The sequence below is a fragment of the Pempheris klunzingeri genome, chromosome 5, assembly GCF_042242105.1.
Source record: "Pempheris klunzingeri isolate RE-2024b chromosome 5, fPemKlu1.hap1, whole genome shotgun sequence".
NCBI classification, from domain to species: domain Eukaryota; kingdom Metazoa; phylum Chordata; class Actinopteri; order Acropomatiformes; family Pempheridae; genus Pempheris; species Pempheris klunzingeri.
This window is the reverse complement of record NC_092016.1, coordinates 15,967,593-15,985,463: the sequence shown is the minus strand read 5'-3', so window position 1 is coordinate 15,985,463 and position 17,871 is coordinate 15,967,593. Positions and strand designations below refer to the sequence as shown.

General features: G+C 42.0%; 2 protein-coding genes across 2 annotated transcripts in view; one reads left to right on the top strand and one right to left on the bottom strand.

The window, feature by feature from the left end:
* wwox (WW domain containing oxidoreductase) overlaps window positions 1–3,620 on the top strand; it is a 126,390-nt gene extending 122,770 nt beyond the window's left edge. Inside the window, exon 9 of the mRNA XM_070830675.1 lies at window positions 2,207–3,620. Within this exon, the coding sequence (XP_070686776.1) occupies window positions 2,207–2,398 (192 nt within the window). The 3' untranslated portion in view covers window positions 2,399–3,620. The remainder of the gene's footprint in view (window positions 1–2,206) is intronic.
* Window positions 1–17,871, bottom strand: part of chkb (choline kinase beta) — a 249,422-nt gene that overhangs the window by 94,739 nt on the left and 136,812 nt on the right. The window lies entirely within an intron of this gene.

Genomic DNA, 17,871 nt, shown 5'->3' with positions numbered 1-17,871 from the left:
ATGCTTGCTTTTCTAGGAATTTTTTTCTTCTTTAAATGGAAGGACTTTTGGAAAAAAGTACTGAAGACGTCTTTATGAAGTCAGCCACATAAATCTGGATTATGAACATGAAAGTTTTTTTTTTTTTATCAATATAGGAACTTACAGCAGGACCAGTGTTTGGTAACTGGACACAAACAAACTGCTTTGAAAGTCAGCCAAGTTCAAGGGGGCGTCAGTGAGTCAGAGCCTGCAGCACTGAAATCTTCAGTGAAGTTTAAAAGGCATGTAGCTTTCAGACAAGCTAAATCAGATGCCCTAAGCGAGGGAGATGAGTTAAACTGAGCGTGTGTGAACCTGCAACTCGGAGACACTGCTTGGCATTTGTCTGTCTTTGATATGGCGGCATGTGATGTGGATGAAGTTATCACCCCACTGGCAGGTGAGACAGACAGCGGCACACAGAGAGATGCTGCCTTTTCATCTGCTGTTTACCAGCTCTCTCATCACACTGCGCTTCAAACACACTCAATCTGCTGCTGCGACGTTACCAACCAGGGCTCCTCCTGGCGGAAGTTTACTTAGAGCTTAGAGGGGGTTGTGTGTAAGTGTGTGTGTGTGTGTGTGTGTGTGTGTGTGTGTTGGGGTTTTGTATGTGCTGATGAGAAAATTATTTCTTGGAATCTGGTTTGTGTGTATTTCCTTCATTGCATTTGCATTTATGTGCATATGTTTGTTTTTTGATTTCTTGCATGTGAAAGTACAAGTGCTTTAGACCTCAATGGATCATGTGTGCTGGTCTCACAGCTGCTTTAGGAAGCTGTTCAAACAGTTGGCATGTAATGTGGCTCCATTATGCATGTGTATATGTTTGTGTGTCTTGCTCATGTTTGACTACTGCGCATATGAGGTTGTCTCACTGTGTGCCAGTGCTCTGTGCTAAACATTAGTCCTCAGTCTTTGCATCAGTGTTCCTTCTTACTCTCTCCGCCCCCCCACCCCCCGATCTCACTCTCGCAGTCTCTCATTGGGAGATAAAGAGGCGAGCCATTTCATGTGGCCGTATAGAAGTCGTCTCCAGCCCCGGAGTTTGCAGAGAAGCTGTCACAGCAGCTTTTAGCCCGAGCTGCAACATGAAAGATCCCTCTTTGAGCAGTTGGGTGATGTGTGTAATTCTCTCTGACGTGTTTATTCTGCTGCAGTTTCAACTTTCATTTTCAAATGTCACAGAAATCTCCCTCCTCCAAGAATATCCCTACTAATTACTGACTGATGGGACAGGGTGTATTAGAGAACTTAGCAGGTTGCGTCCAAATACCGTAACGTTACATTTACAGTGTGTCTTGGCTTGACACGACATGAAACGGAGTCAATTTCTGTGTTGAGACTTGAGTGAGCTTCACATTTAAACTTGCCTTAACATAAGAGAGGACTCACTGAGAAAGAGCCGGAGGGGAAGCCTTGTGGTGTCTGTGTATGTATGTGTATTGTATGTGAAAATATCATGTCTATAACCAACCAAGATCTGATTTAAACACTTGCGTACAGAATTGTACTTGCATTACTTCCACTGCTTATTCTCGACTTTGAAAGCCTGGCTGAACCCATATATACATCATGTGAAAATATACATATTGATAGCAATGGCATTACAACCTGCTCTTTTACAATATACACAAAAGCTGTGGTTTCCCTGGTGATTCCCATCCGGACAGGAGCTGGTGTAATTTTCTTGTCCATGTTCTCACATTCTCCACTGTGAGTCTATACATCTGTAGCATTCACATGGTCCCATAAAGCCAGAGGTCCTGTACACACCGGGTAGAGAAATAAATAAATAAATATATGTATATAAATATATGTACAGTAAGGGATTATGCTGTCCCCATGGTAATATGACCCAGTCATCATGGGCTGCAGGGAGAGGGGAGAGACAGCGTGTGGAGTCTTTTTTTTTTTTTCCTGTTGACACTCTGTCCTGCTGTCTCTTTTTGTCTGTGTGCGTGTTGTTTATGTGTGTCTGTGTGTGTCTGTAGATGTATGTGTCTTACAGAGGACATAACGATGTGGTCATTGTCCACTGTTCGTCCTCTCTCTTTTTGTCCGGACAGGACACGTCCTAATGTCTGTGTGAGTAAATGAGTTCTCTGTATGTTGTCTCCTCCTGCAGGCTGATGCCGTCTCGTTGTCTCAGTCTCATGATTTGCATCTCTCTCTCTGTCCACAGCAACAAGGGGCGGCCACCACGGTGTACTGTGCCTCAGCGCCGGAGCTGGAAGGGTTAGGCGGCATGTACTTCAACAACTGCTTCCGCTGCCTGCCGTCCATCCAGGCCCAGGACCAGAGCAGCGCTGCCAGCCTGTGGGAGCTGAGCGAGCGTCTGGTTGCAGATAGGTCTGCAGGCATACAGGCCCTCTGATGGACAGAGGAAGAGGAGGAGGAGAAGGAAGACTAGCCAAACAGAAATCAAAGAGGAAGGATGGTGATGCTCAGTTAGGTATGGATTGAATAAAAGGTAACTGTAATCTGACTGTACTATACTGTACAAGAGAGCTGCCAAACCATAGAAGTCCATCTGGATATGCCACATCACTATAGGGGCTAAAACACACTACATATACAGTACAGGAAGGGGTTTCATATACACTCTATTCAATAAATCAAAGTTTGAGTGGTGTTCAGCTTTGCTGTGGTTGTTTACAATGGGAGTCGGGGACGGGATAAGATTTGGGACAAATTCAGGGATCTCTTGAATTTTCTTCTTTCTCTGTTTGTCTCTGTAGCGTTTTAGAACTCTCTTCTCCATTTCCTGACTATCTATTTAAAAGAGCAAAGTTCAAAGAAGCTAAAGACCTGTCTTGCTAACATTACAGGGTTACCTAATAAGCATACACTCAATCTGTTTCCAGAAAGAGCGCACTATATGGCAAATATTGTGTCTTCCCAATTAACGTGTGTATGTTCAGTAACCTCTTCTAGTTCTACGTAGATGTTGATGTTTCCTATTAAGATACAGAGAGCGTTGTTTCATCTTTGTGCTAAATCTTTTTGGGCATAGAAGAAATAAGGAGTAATGGGCATGTGACACTCATGGATATATAAACACGCTAGAGGTATGATTCTAATGGCTATGTACATTATTCTGCAATAACTTTATTTATTATCAATGTCCCTATTCGTTTTCTGTACAATATTTACAACATCCTGATTTCTGGGCATGTGCTAAAGGGGTGTGGACATCATGTTTTTTTTCTGTTTGCTATTTGACTCAACCTACGTATTAATAATCTAAACTCTGATAAGTCTAAACTACAATTTGGTGGTATTTCTGGGATGATCCGTGTCCATTCGAATAGCAAATACAGATGGTGGAGAATCTTTTTTCCAGGAGTCCAGGAATTTCTGTGTGTCTTCCTTAGTTGTTGGAGCAGAAGAATATGAGTGATTTCAGTCTCCTGATATTATTTAATCTTTGTTTTTAATATTGAACTCTGGCTTTGGGTTTGCTCTGGATTGGTTCCCTCTAAGCCGCTGTTGGGACGCTTTTGAGACATTGTGCTTTATGGCAGTCTGGGTGCCGTAAGTTGCTCTTGAAACATCAGCATTCCAGTGTCATGATATCTGTAAAAAAAAAACAAATGAGAAAGAATATTTAATAAAAATACATTTTACAGTAACATTCGTGTGAAATCCTTTTAGTTACAGAAAGTCCATTGATTTGCAGGCCATTAGGGGGAGATATTTGGGTAGGAGCTGAAAAATGAACAACATTGAAGCCTGACCACGTTGGACTGTTCCTGAAGAGAAAAATATAATCAGTGTGTACTAAAAAAAAACATCAACATTACACAGTGTGTTTACAATGAATAAAAAAAATTTCATTTTTCTCTCATATGCTCATATGCAGTGTGAGGAGGACAGATCAACCTCTCTGATTTACACCACAATTGATGAATGCTTTTTCTGTCTTTGTCTCTTTACTCCGTTTCTGTCTCTCCCATGCAGACACACTCACAGAACACACACTCACACATTCAGTCAGAAACGTGCCGTGCCTTTACACAGACGTGGTCTGCACAGAAACTGATACCGGTGTCCTGTCCTGTTATAATCTATACTGCAGCCAGAGTACAGGTGTCTTATCGCTGTCCTTTCACAGCATAGGACATACCTGGAAAAGAGATACAGCTCACACACACACACACACACACACACACACACACACACACACACACACACACACACACACACTCAGCAAGAGCAGTCTGTGCCTCATATATTCCCAGCCAGGAATCAAGTGAGAAAACTAGCAGAGAATTTGATAAAACTGTGCAGAATGTGTCTCTCCCCTAAATCAACACATCTGTGTCTAGGAGCAGTATGGTGCTGTGACCCCACGAGAAAATTGCATTGATCTATTACAAACTGATTGATTTTGCTGTGGCCATACTAAATATGAGAAAACAGCAATGTTAGCTACACCACCACTACAATGTTAAAGATATTAATAATAATAACAAAGAATTCTCCCGGCTGCTGTCCGTGGTGCTGATCCGGCTCTGGTTCTGTATGCTCCTATTCCCACTGAACTATCCATGGAAAACTCGGCACACCTGAGAATTTACATGCTTGTTAATCAATTATAGAGCATATTTTCACCGTGTGTGTTCAGCCTGCCGGCTGCCGAGCCTTAACATGAGCCTCTGTTAGCACAACACTGTTCCCATCCCCAGTGTCTTCCTGGTTCAGCTTTGAGCTCACGTATTTCCCAGTCAGTGAGCATCGGCTGCTTAGTTTCCCTCTGTCTGTTGTTAGACTCTACCAAGTTATTTAGTTAGTCCTGCTGTGCTGTGTTTCTTCTGTCCAAACGTTGACTTCCTGTTTGGCTGTGGCACCACTGGATATACTGAAAGACAATACCTGCCACATCTGGTCTCTCACGTTTGATCTGACACTGTGTCACTTTATTCAAAGGAATTCTGGACAAAACTTTTTCAGGTGGTTATTTTATTTGCAGAGTCTCACAGCCGGCTTCAGTAATGACCCTAAAAAGAGTAATTCCACATCTGAGGTTTCTGTAATATTTGGCCTCTTTCCTCCACCAATGATACTAATGATGAAGGCTTCATGCTGGAAGTGCATCAGTTTGACTAATAAATCTATATTCGTTCAAAGTGTTACCTGCCAATTCTGTACGTGTTTTTAGTAGCTGAAGTCAAAAAAACATCATCAGAGTGAGACATCATCATCTCGGCTAAGCTTGCAGGTTTAGCGTATCATTGACAACTCTATGAAAGTGGAGCTTAGAAAACAGACAGCGTTTGAGGACAGCTTCGATTGGAGAGGCGGACTCAAGACACAAAGGAGAATCTTTAGCAGAACAACAAACAACCAGACGTCTGTGCGGATGTGCACTGCAGTGGCCGATCCATGGGTGTGTTCCTGAGTGAGGAGGGAGGGTCCTGCCTGGCTTTCATACAAAGTCCTATTGATCAGGCCCTATCGGAATCATCTGATAGCTAATCAATAAGCTACACTTCCTCTCAGCGAGCGGGGAGGAGAGAGAAGCACGGCTCTCACAGGAGTAGGACCTTGATCCTTTGACCCCACAGTCAAGCCACCGTATACACACAGACACACACACACACACACACACACACACACACACACACACACACTTTTTCTGTCTGTCTCTGTTAATTTCTTTGTTTCTTTATCTCTCTCCTATAAAAACAGTACAAGACAATACAATAAACGGAAGCCGGCGTAAACCAAATGACCAATATACATTAGAATGTTATTTTATCAGTCGGATTTACAGTTGATTTTTCCCCTTCACTGAGTTTATTTCAATTTGGGCAGTAATTGTTTACGACTGACCATTTCATTTTCCATTATTGTTTTTATTTCTTCTTGTGATTAATTTCACCTCTCAAAGAATAATTATGAGAGGATTGATTTGATTATGCCTTTGTTCTATTCCTATTGGCTCCATTGACTGAGGGAATGCCATGTTGCCATTTTGAGCGGATATATTTAATGATCACAATCAATGTTAAAGCTCTCTCTAGACTCAACTAACTCAATAAATATCTGCCAGGAGGAAATTTACCATCTAACTACAGCAGGCAATAAAGTCTTGCTCTCTGTTCTCCTTCTCCCCCCTGCTCTCTTTCCATCTCTCCCTTTTGAGGATGACATTGTGATTAAAACTGTTGATCAATTTTCATAAAGTACCGCTGTAGAGTCGATGAAAATATTATTTCCTTGCAACATCTGCACATGTGCTTTGCTTGCAGACTGCATTTTGGACGGAGCCTGAGATTATATATATATTTTTTAATAATTGTAGGCAAAAGAAAAATTAGCTGATCATTCCCCCTGACTCCTTTGTACTTAATCAGTACATTTTAATAAAAGAGAAAACCCTGCTTGTCAAAGTAATTTTTTTACATTTGTAAGTGTTGTTTTAGAGATTTTTTTAAAATATGATTTTAATTAATCTATAGAATGACAAAAGCACTACAATGTGTGTGTGTGTGTGTGTGTGTGTGTGTGTGTGTGTGTGTGTGTGTGTGTGTGTGTGTGTGTGTCTTTTGAGCTAAACAGTGAAGTGGGGCTGCCCCATCTCGCTGTACCGGATACATTTCTCTCTGAGATGTGACGAACCAGTAGCTCTAAAATAGACATCCTTTACAGTTTGGCACACTATTAAAACAACACTGCTCAGAAACACACTACAAATAAGATGTGAAAGTTTTATATGACAGGAAGTATAGCATTTTAAGTAGTTTTCTCTTCTCGCAAATGATGAAAGTTGCATAATATGAAGATAAAGCTGCAGCTGTTGGCACATGTGACAAAGTCGACGTTTCTCACCACTTCAGTCTTTCGTGTGCTCTTTTATAAACAATCTTAGAAGCAGCATTGGATCGAGATAGTTGTGATTCAGTAAACCTATTCACTATCAAATGCACATATTTCCCCCCCGTAGATGTGCTCGTGCAATCTATAACTTTCTCTGTTTTTATTGAAGTCTCAACACGGCACCTTTGAGGAAATCCTTCCAGCCCCAAATCCCCAGCGTGTCCTCACCACTAGACAACATGACCTTGTAAACCCTGAGTTATTTTACTCACCCATTGTGTGAGGATAGAAAGAAAAGAGAGAGAGAGCGAGAGGGAGAAAGAGGAGGGACGGGGGTAGAGAAAAAAAGAGCCCCTGCCTGTCACAGCTTTCAAACACAAAGAAAAATGAGCACTTGGGCTGAAGTACAATTATTAGCCCCTGTCTACAGATTCATCACACTATAGAGAGGAGGGAGGGCGGGGAGAGATAGAGAGAGGAGGGGAGCAAGAGGTGGAGTCGAGGAAGGTAGAAAAAGGGGCAGTGTAGGTATGGGCAGAGCTGTATGGAAGATGGAAAGACAATGAGAAGAAAAAAACAGAGGAAGTAGAAAATAGGGCTGTTACACTGCGAAGGAAAACTGAAAGCGAGGCAGGCGGGGCGCAAGCATGCAAAGCTACCGCAGGGAGTCGGGAGAAAAGAGGGGGAGGGAGGTTTTAGGGAAATAAAAGAGTGAGGAAAAGAGAAAGAGCAAGGCAGAGGTAAAGGAAGGTAAAATGAAATAAGAGGATTTGTCAGGCCAGCGGATGGTGGCAGTAATAAAGCCTGCTAATCTGAGGGAGAACGCTTGGCTGCTCTCACACTGACTCTCTTGACGCCCCACTTTACCACAGGGCCAAGCCAAGGTCACACACACATATGTGAACATGCCAGTCCAAACCCCCCCCCCACACACACACACACACACACACACACACTTCATGTTTTCACTCTGTCCCATCTCTGTTTTGCGAATCAAATGTGTGCTTTCCATCAGAGTTTCCTCCTCTAAATGTTTTGCCGTCACTGCTGACCTCTTTCTTCTTTCCCCGTGCACTTCTGTTTCTCCCTCACCTTTTCTCTCATCTCTTTTCTGCATCACCCGTCTCCTTGTTAGGCGTTGGTCCCACCACACACGCCCCTCAGCCATGTTGATTTTGAAATCTAATTTTTCTCTGTTTCTTAACTGGCTCTGCCGTGTGAATCAATACCTATCAAAACCATTACATAAATACATCTGTCACAAGCAGATAGTAGAGTGGGGATGTAATGTGTCTGGTTAAAGCCACCATAGGTTGAAAGGAGATATGTGTGTGTGTGTGTGTGTGTGTGTGTGTGTGTGTGTGTGTGTTCTCAGAGGACAGCAAGTGTCATTTTGTGTGACCAGGTGTGTCGGGCGGAGAGAAGGGTTGTTATTGAGCTGCGGTAAATGACGCATAACCTGGTGCACCGCTTACTTAGCCCTGGACCCCTGTTCTCTCTGTCTCTTCTTTTGTCAGTATATATGTGTGAGTGTGTGTGTGTGCGTGTGTGTGTGTGTGTGTGTTGTGAGCATGCAGTTATGGGCATGTCTGTATGATTTCCTGAAGGCTGGACGTGTGAAGTGCGCAGTGAAGAGTAAAATATTTTGGATGCACAAGAGAGGCACCTGGTTGTGGTTTAGGTGTGTTTGCATGGCTGGGAGCTTGTTTAGAAAAAAAAAAAAAACGAGGGCTAGGTATGGTTTGAAAGTTTTCAGTACTTTTATGTTTAACCTGAGTTTCAGAACCAACACAATGATATCTTACTTTGAGACTTTTCTACTAAGCCCCCTATTAAAAGTCAAAACTTTTCCAATATTAACTGTCTCACTCAAGCAGCTACATTAAACACAAAATGATTATTTAAATGAGGATCAATCTGATCAAAGAAGTGCACAATATCACAAATCTGACGAAACTTTCAGTGTCCATTTAGGTTAGTCCCTAAGAAGAAATAAGGTTCGTTATCCAGCCCTACGGTCAACACACTCATACGTTCATGCACCTCAGATAAATACTTTCTGTTCATTTCTTCATTTCTCTCATCATCCTTTAGTGTTGTCATTGGCATTTTCACACCTCACTTCTCTGACAGCGGAGACTGTGATTGACGGTGTGATGCAGATTTACATGTCATGCTGAAATAGCACAATAACCTGCACGCAGATAATCACCTCATTGAGAAACGCTCTGGCCTCTCTCCACTCACAATTACTATTGTGTATTTGATCATATAACCACTCTCCAACAATGCACTTAATGGGCTTATTGGCAGCGGACCAGAACTTGCTTGTAAATAATCCTGATGGTGTTTGATTCTAATAAATTAGGCTCATATATGCAAACACGGTAAAATCATAACAATATCCAAATGTGTGTAGCCAGAGGTGGGGCGGTGACAGGTGGAGATTTATGCTGCTACCAATTGGCTAGCCTCATCACTCACTCAGCTATCTTCAACTTTTTTATTTGTTTAATTTCCAAATGTGATTGCTCCACTACTCCTGCTCATGCTGATAAATGCAAAGGATCATGGGTAGAGGAAGCCAAGATTAATATGCATAATTTTTCAACTGGACCAATCCAGAAAGACAGAAGAAAGGAATGTGCTAAGAGCTCTGAGGAAGAATAAAGAATAAAAGCCATTTCTGCCGGGACATGATGTAGCCAAGTACTATAAGGTAAATAAATGTAAGATCATTTTCTCTCTGTCTCTCACCCTAATTGGATCTTTTTGTGTGAAAACCCTTTTAACCAAATAAAAAACGACGCCAAAATACAAAGCACTGAAAAGGCTTGATGACCTCATAGCTTTATTTACCTGCATAATGTGATTTCCCACTGTTTTACTGTCTGTTCTGCAGGATACAACGCCCCTGCGGGTACTAAAGGTTACACACACACACACACACACGGTGTCTTTTAAATGCATTTTTAAATATATTCATTTACAGGTTCTCTAATTCAACCTTTATTTCCTGTAACCTTTATTTCCTGTGTAGCTCTTTGAGCTCTTTTGCACAGGACAGGTGACACAAGGCGGAGGAACGACAAAAAATGTGAAGTATAGTGAATTATACAAACTCTCACCTGAAGTAAAAGATAAGGCTCAATAAATTAAAGTAAAGAGCAATAAATTGAAGGAGTGATAGATAAATCTTAAGTACAAGACTATGGGGTGAAATACTAATTAACCGTACAATACTAACATTAACAGCAACAATGACCTGTTAATAAGAAGATACTGTATTTTTGTGAAGCATCAGTGAGAAAGACTAGTTTGTGATAGAAATACTGTGTGTGTGTGTGTGTGTGTGTGTGTGTGTGTGTGTGTGTGTGTGTGTGTGTGTGTGTGTGTTATAAATGGAAGAGAGAAGAGTCACCTCTCAAAAACACACTCGCATACCTACAAGATTAATTACAAGTACCGTGAATCACTGTGCAATTAATTAACTCATCCTTAGTAATGAGTGTGTGTGCGTGTGGGTGTGGGTGTGTGCGTGTGTGTGTGTGTGTGTGTGTGTGTGTGTGTGTGTGTGTGAACTGTGCATACTGTGTGTCACACAGACAGCCCCTCCATCTCTCCACCTCTCGCCCTGTCCCCTCTCTAATTGCTTCCCTCTCTATTAAAATGCAGTCTGCTGTGACATCACTCAACCCTCTGTTAGAGCAGGCCAGGGCACTGGGCAAACCACTCACACACTCACACACTCACACACTCACACACTCACACACTCACACACACACCTACACACACTGGTACATACACACAGTTTATTTTATGGATGATGGTTTGTGTGGATTTTTGGGAAGATTTGGGATGCTGAGAGAAAATGAGTGATTCGGAGTTGGAGCAGCAACAAGTTAAAATTGGTGGCATTTTATAAAGTTCTGTTTTCAAATGAAAACTACTATTTGTAATTAGAACCTAACAAAATTAGTGACTTTTTTTCAGATGTATTGCATAACAGTGGGACACAGTTCTTAAAACTGAACATTAATTTCATTGTCTTATTTAGAGTTTAGATTTTAAGCATTAGATAATTTTACATATAGTTACTTTAGACACGTTATTATTGTTTCCTCTGTTTAATCTCTTACATGAAAATCATCATCATCATCATCATCATCATCACTGTTTTTCTGATGAAAAACCCCAGATTATTTATGACAAGGTAATGAAAATTTGTCATCTAGAAAGTACGTCAGAAATAACTAAAAACATATTAAGCAAAAGAAGAAAAAAAAACAGGAAAAAGTTTATCTTTGTCTAATAATGACTTTACTGTCTGGAATGAAGTGAAGGGAAATAAGATGAATTCACATTTGTCACATCCTGATATAAATCTATATCAGAAAAAGATTAAACATTAAGACATCGATGTGACGATATTCACATTTCTATATAGCCCATTCCTGGAGTGTTGTTTGACACATAGTGTAGCCTACAGTATGTGGATATCTGAATATTATCTTCAAGGCACAATACTTTGTGTTCCTCTGTATGGAGTGAATAAATATTACACTAGTACATGTATTGGGTCAATTACAGAAGTGTTGAAGTGAGGTGTATTTATCCTTTGGTTCTGATGCATCCAAATACAAGATGAAAAACGTGTCAATAAACCAGTAAGAAATGTCTGATGCCCCCTCCCTGCTCTCTTTCTCGCATTCTCTCTCTCTCAGAGCTAATCTGATTGGTGCATAAATCATGCTGACATCAGCACGGGTGGAAGTTGGCCTACTCCTACACACAGACACACACCGGTGCGCGCACACAAAGACTGAGGCTCCTTGGTGAGGTGAGAGCAGTGGCGTGCTCCACGGTGATCATGAAGACAGTGGAACAGATCTCTCTTTTATCATTCCCTGACTTTCCCTGACATTTAAAAAGCCATTAACACCACTGAGATTCACCCCCGTGTACATTTCATAAGGAATCAACCCCCCAACACACACATGTATGCTTGCTAGCCACTCACTGACAGGGTGTGTGTGTGTGTGTGTGTGTGGGAATGATCTCAGCGATAACACAAAGCCCAAATGACACAGACTGAGCAGTGAATTATTCCTTAATAAGCTTTTCAGACCTGCCCTCCTTTTCTGTAAGATTAAAGAAAAGAGATCCAGCCCACTGCTGGTGTATTTTAATAGTAGTGAGACCCAGCTAGTGATACACTTATTGATCCCTTGTTTAAATCAGTGAGGATTTGGGGCATTGATATCCTTGATCAGAATGCAGACCTTCCCCCTCTGAACCCTGCCGACATGGTGACAAATGGACAGTAAGTGGCTGTTGTCTTGGAGTAGCTGCCTTTGTGAATGGTAATTATCCAGCAATTCAGTCATATATACATGTATATACTGTAAACACTAACAGCATAATAGTATTTGCTGCTGAGAACAGTATTAATTTATGACCCATTATTGTAAAGCCCATCATTACAATGCGAGAGAGCATTTATTGTAATCAAAAGACTGATACCGAATGGAAGCACTGCTAATGTATGTAATGTACTCACAAGCAGTCTGCCTGACAAAACTATACAGTAGCTAATGCAGTGAATGACATACGGCCTCGCTCTTTGGTGTTAGCATTTATTAGCAGTGAACAGAGGCTGAGTGTGAAACAGCTATCGACTAATTACATTGTATTGTGTCTGCGTGGAAAACAAGAAGCACACATGCTCCGCAGTGATACAATGGTCACCCCACCACTTAATGTGCAGGATATTAACATGAAACTGAAACTAAGCGCACGGCTCGGCTCGGCCTGCAGTATGAGTCATGACTAGCAGTGATATACAGCAGATACAGATATTGAGCTCAGTCATTTAAATGCATGTTACTGTAATTCTGCAGATGGCGGAGGCACTTTTGGTGATTATGGATCGGATCTTTTTAAACTCCTCTGAAGACGGCTCTAAATCTTACTGGCCCGGGGGTGTACAGAGACGTTTAGAAGACAGGAGACATGTTTGCATTTGGAAAATCATGAGAGGGAAAAAGAGAGGACTGACAAAGTCAGAGAGGGCTTTAGGGAAGGGTTGACTCTTGGTTTAAGGAGGTAGGGGTCACGGGTGTGAAATAACTGGCATATTCAAAGATAAAAGGGTGAAAATTACATGAGGGAAGAGACGGGTCTTTGAAATATTCAGACAGATCTAATGTCAAGAGGAGAGGCAAAAATACTGGACTTTTGAAGAGCAAGGTTGGACTCTTTCAATGTCTGTAAAACATACTCCTCAAGCAGTGTTTGTATTTTTTATTCCGTGTATGTATGTGTCTACGTCTGAGAAGGTAATGCAGTATGAATGTTTTTATTCAACTTTAGGGCAGCTCAGGCTTGGAGCATGTGTTCGAAACAATAGCTAGATTCTGGGTAAATACTCTACTGAGTGAATGAGAAGAAGAGGAGGAGGAGAAGGAGGAAAGGATCTAAACAAAGACAGTCCCATTCTCTCTATCATCTCCAATGAAGGTCTGCTCAGCTGAAGATATGGCACTGACAGAGTTCGACTCACTCTTAGCTGCACTTTTAATGCTGCGGGCCATAAAACCAGCCTGCAACTCTAGATAGTAGGTGTACTTACTCACATCTGTTTTCGTCATGTGTGAGAAAGTTTGGCATTAGTTCACATCTCTGTTATTAGAGTTTCCACTCACGCTGATACGCAGCTGCGTTTATCTTCGCTCGTGAACATAATGAGCTCAAAGACTGAAGATGCTCCCCCCAGAGTGATGCGTTGTTTATCATTCCTTCTCCACTTGAGCTCTATTTTGTCTATCATCCTCCTCTGTGCATAATTTTGTATTCAGTGCAGTGTTATACAGTAGTGTCTGGTCTCCGTTGTGCTGTGTTGCAGAGGAGTGTAATGCACTGGGTCTCACCCCGTGTCCATCACTCTGCCTGGTGTAAGTCAGGCAGGCAGCCAGACAACCTCCCACCAGAGAGAAATAGATGAATGGTGGGATTTGGAAGAGATGAACAACAGGGAGGGAGGGGTGCACTGCTATGACTCAGGGCATTGATGCTACATCAAAAGTGGATTTGAAAATTGTTTAGAGAAAGGCAGAGAAACAGAAGGTGAAATACAGGGGGAGATGGGTAAAGAAAGGAAGAAAGAAAGAGGAGAGTCACAAAGATATAATCATGAATGGCTTCGAGAGAGGAGTGAGTGAGCACGGAGAGCGACCCAGTGAGTTATGGGAGAGGCAGAGTGAGTGAGATGGTGGAGAGAGAGAAAGAGAAAGAGAGCAGCAAGACAGACAGGATGAGTTATAGAGCCAAGGAGGGAGAGAGAGCTTTCACACATGGAGACAGCCTGGTGATTTAGGACTAAAGGACACTGAGACAAGCTCTGCTGCGAAAGGTGATAGACCTAAAGACTAGTAACAGATCCACTGCAACACTACAGCGTCGACTGTGTCAGCACTGAAGCATCTGTGCCTCCTCTCTTATCTTATCTACGCAAGCATTTATGCACCACATGTTATGAGGACTACAGCGTCACGAGAGAGAGGGAGAGCGAGAGAGAGAGAGAGGGGGAAAGAGAGAGAGGGAGAGAGACACTTTGAAATGAGAGCAGTAAGATCATGTTTATCTTGTGCATCAGGATGAACTGATAGTGCACACGTATATGATAAACAACATACAAAATAGATAGAAATAACCTTTTGCCACTAAAAATACAAACAAATGCTCCAAACTGAACAACAAAGTAGGCCATTTGTCTTTGCCTTCCAAAATGACCCATGTAATCTGACCTCCTAATGACAGATCAACATAGATTGCCAGCGCCTTCTAAAATGCACATAACACAAACAAAAGTTATTCTTGAGGTTGTACGACAAAGTTGGGCAACTTGAAAGAGAAAGAACTGAAAAATTGAAGCAGCAGAGACACAAAATCCTGATTTAAGTCAAGCTTTAGAAATCCTAGTCTTTTTGTTGAAAATTTAATCTGAGATAGCCTGGTGACATCATCAGGGTTCTGTATTTTTTAATGTTTTTTTATGCTCCTCCATGGCCACAAAACATCATGAAGCCACCTATACATGCTGAGTACTACTGCCTACTGCCTACACTGATACATGTGTAAAACTGGTGGAGTGCAATTTATGATTAAAAGAAACCAAAGTTGACTAGTAACAGGGATGTGATGCTGTGTTTGGCTGCTGACTGCATCCCTTCCTGAGAGGTTTTGAGCCAATAAACAAATGTTTACGTTTTTCTGATGAGGACAGTTCCAAAATTACAGCTTCAGAATTTGCCAGAGCACATTGCTCAGTAACCTCATTGGTCTGGTACAATAGTAATAGTTTATCAATAAACACTATTACAGTTGAGTAAATCAGTCATTTATATTAGCATGTGTGTGGTTGTGTGTTGGAACAGAGACAGCGCTTTCATAACTGCAGGTATTTGTATGGCAGCACGGTCGTGTCCATATTTGGACGGTGTGAGGCGGTCACTAATCCATCTGACCTTCTGGCTCATTTGCATGCGCCGGCCCGCCCCTGACTGAGAGATGCCATGACCTTTATTAGCTAATTAAGAAACATAACAGAAATAAACCTGACAGAGTGGGAATGGACATGCGCACACGCACACACGCACACACACACAGACAAATGCATACACTCAGTGGTTGCCGACAGAATGAGGATAGGGAGAAAAGGGAGCAGACAGGAGGCAGAATGGAAAAAAGACATGAGTGGAGAGAAAGTTGGCATTCATCAAATGGAAACAAGCACAGCTACATTTCCACATACAACTGTGTGCAGATTCCCTGTAATATTCTCTGTAACGGCGCGTCCTCTCGGGGGAAGTGTTACCACACACACTCTTAATCGTTCCAATTGCCAGCAGACATTCAAGCATTATAGTATTATAGAAGTAGTTTCTCTTAATCACATACTGAGCTCCTTTAAATCTCTGTGTGCTGGAATAAGAGAAGTAAATCTCTCTGTTTCTCCTGTCTGCTGCCACTTAAGTGTAGTCGGCCTCTTGTTCTTGCCTCCCTCTTCCACTAAGGACTCATAATAAGCTGCTAGGCCCCCCAGGCTATAGAAGGAGGTGTGTGTGTTCCCTCACAACACAGACAGACAGCAGTAAGACACGAATGCATGAATGCAAACACACACACACACACACACACACACACACACACACACATAACTACAGTTTGCACACAAAACATGCCTGCGATTTCTGCACACATTTGCACTGGCACAAATATTTTAGCACAGATACACAAGCACAAATACACATTGACACACAATTAAGTATACACACACAAATGTGCAAATGGGGGGTGTTATCTCCCACACCTTCCCAGTGTTCATTGTGCCTTAATCTGAGCAGTAATCTGCAGAGTGGGCAGACTATCATCTGACAAGCACCATTTTGAGGTTTGTTGGATTACGCAATCAACTCCCCTCCCACAGCACATCACAGGACTGAAGGTACAATGTAAATACACACTCTCTCTCACACACACACACACACACACATATACACACATATACATGCACTTCATGCGGATGCAACTAGAACAGTTAGGGGATGACACACTTTATTTTAGGTGCAGTTTCTTTGCTCTGTCCTTTCATTTGTGTAATGTGGCACTCACTTTTGTAAAATGTTTCATAGCACAGTCTCACACCGATGTTATGATACTTTTGAATTAAGATTGTTTGTTTATAGTTTGTTTCCATGACACCTTCGGAGAAAACGAAAACGCCATACAAAGAGAGGAGAGGTGAGAGACGACGAGAGACTGAATGAGAGAAACTGAGAAACATGAATGGATGGATGGAAAAAAGAGACAGATTGAAGGCTGCGACCTCTCAGTGCTACAGTGTGTCAGTCTGTCTCTGTCACCATGACAGGTCTGCAACAGTGGGGAACCCTGAACAGCTCGGCCCACACTGCTGCACACAGGGGCTTCACACGCTGACAGACAGAGCCAAGGGCTGTCCTGTCCACAGCATATCACAGTCTGCAGTGATGCCCTACAGTCTGACTGCCGATCCAGCCCATCACCTACATGTCCACAGTCAACATTTTGATACTGAATAAGTGCACCATTTCAGAAAAATCTTGAAATTGAAAGTTGAGATGCTTGTACTTGTTTTGAGAAATCAGAAGCTGAGCTGTTAAAATTAGATCCCTGACTGCCGAGCGGGACACCAGAGAGTTCAGTATGTCTGTAACTGACTGATTCCTCATTTCTGAAACATGAATGCACCAGAGGTGTGCAGCGAAATCAATGCAAGAAAGCGCAACAAATTGTTCTGCTACAGTTTGTTGTCCAATATCATAGTGAGAGGAGGGACTCGTACACCTTTACTCCAGCTTTCCCTCTGGGTGCTTGTAAGGGGCCAAGATATGAATTTAACTTATGAAGGGTTTTATTTTTGAAGCCTGTCAGTAATATTGTCACTGAGTTGCACTGATTTACCATTTTACTAGGCACATCTGTCCAATCTAATACAACCCAATGTAACAGCTCTGTAGCAAATTCTTTGTTAAATCTCTAATGTTCAGTTTCGTTGACCCTGTTTAAGAGAGTTATTGATTCCACTCATTTTTCGATGATCAGATTTTGATATTGATCATTGTTGAGTTCCTCAAGGTTTGGAGCATTTTATTCCTTTATTTGATAGTGACAGTGGACAGAGACCTGAGATGTGAAGATAGAGTTTGAACGGCACGCAGCAAATAGTTCAGTAAGCCAAGAATTAAATCAGGAGCTCACTGCTGAGGGTATGTGCAGCCACGTGGTGTGTGCCCTAACCACTCGGCTATCAGGGCACCCTGAGCTCTCCAGACTCGTAGAGGTGTTTTTAGTCTTGGTGTCCCAGTGGAACACCACCACTGACTATGGCCTGAAAACACTGCATTAGCAGTGTTATATTTGCGGAGCTGTCAGTGCAGATTTGTTTTTACTGTTTTAGTTGGTTTTGTAGCTGCGGCAGGACGG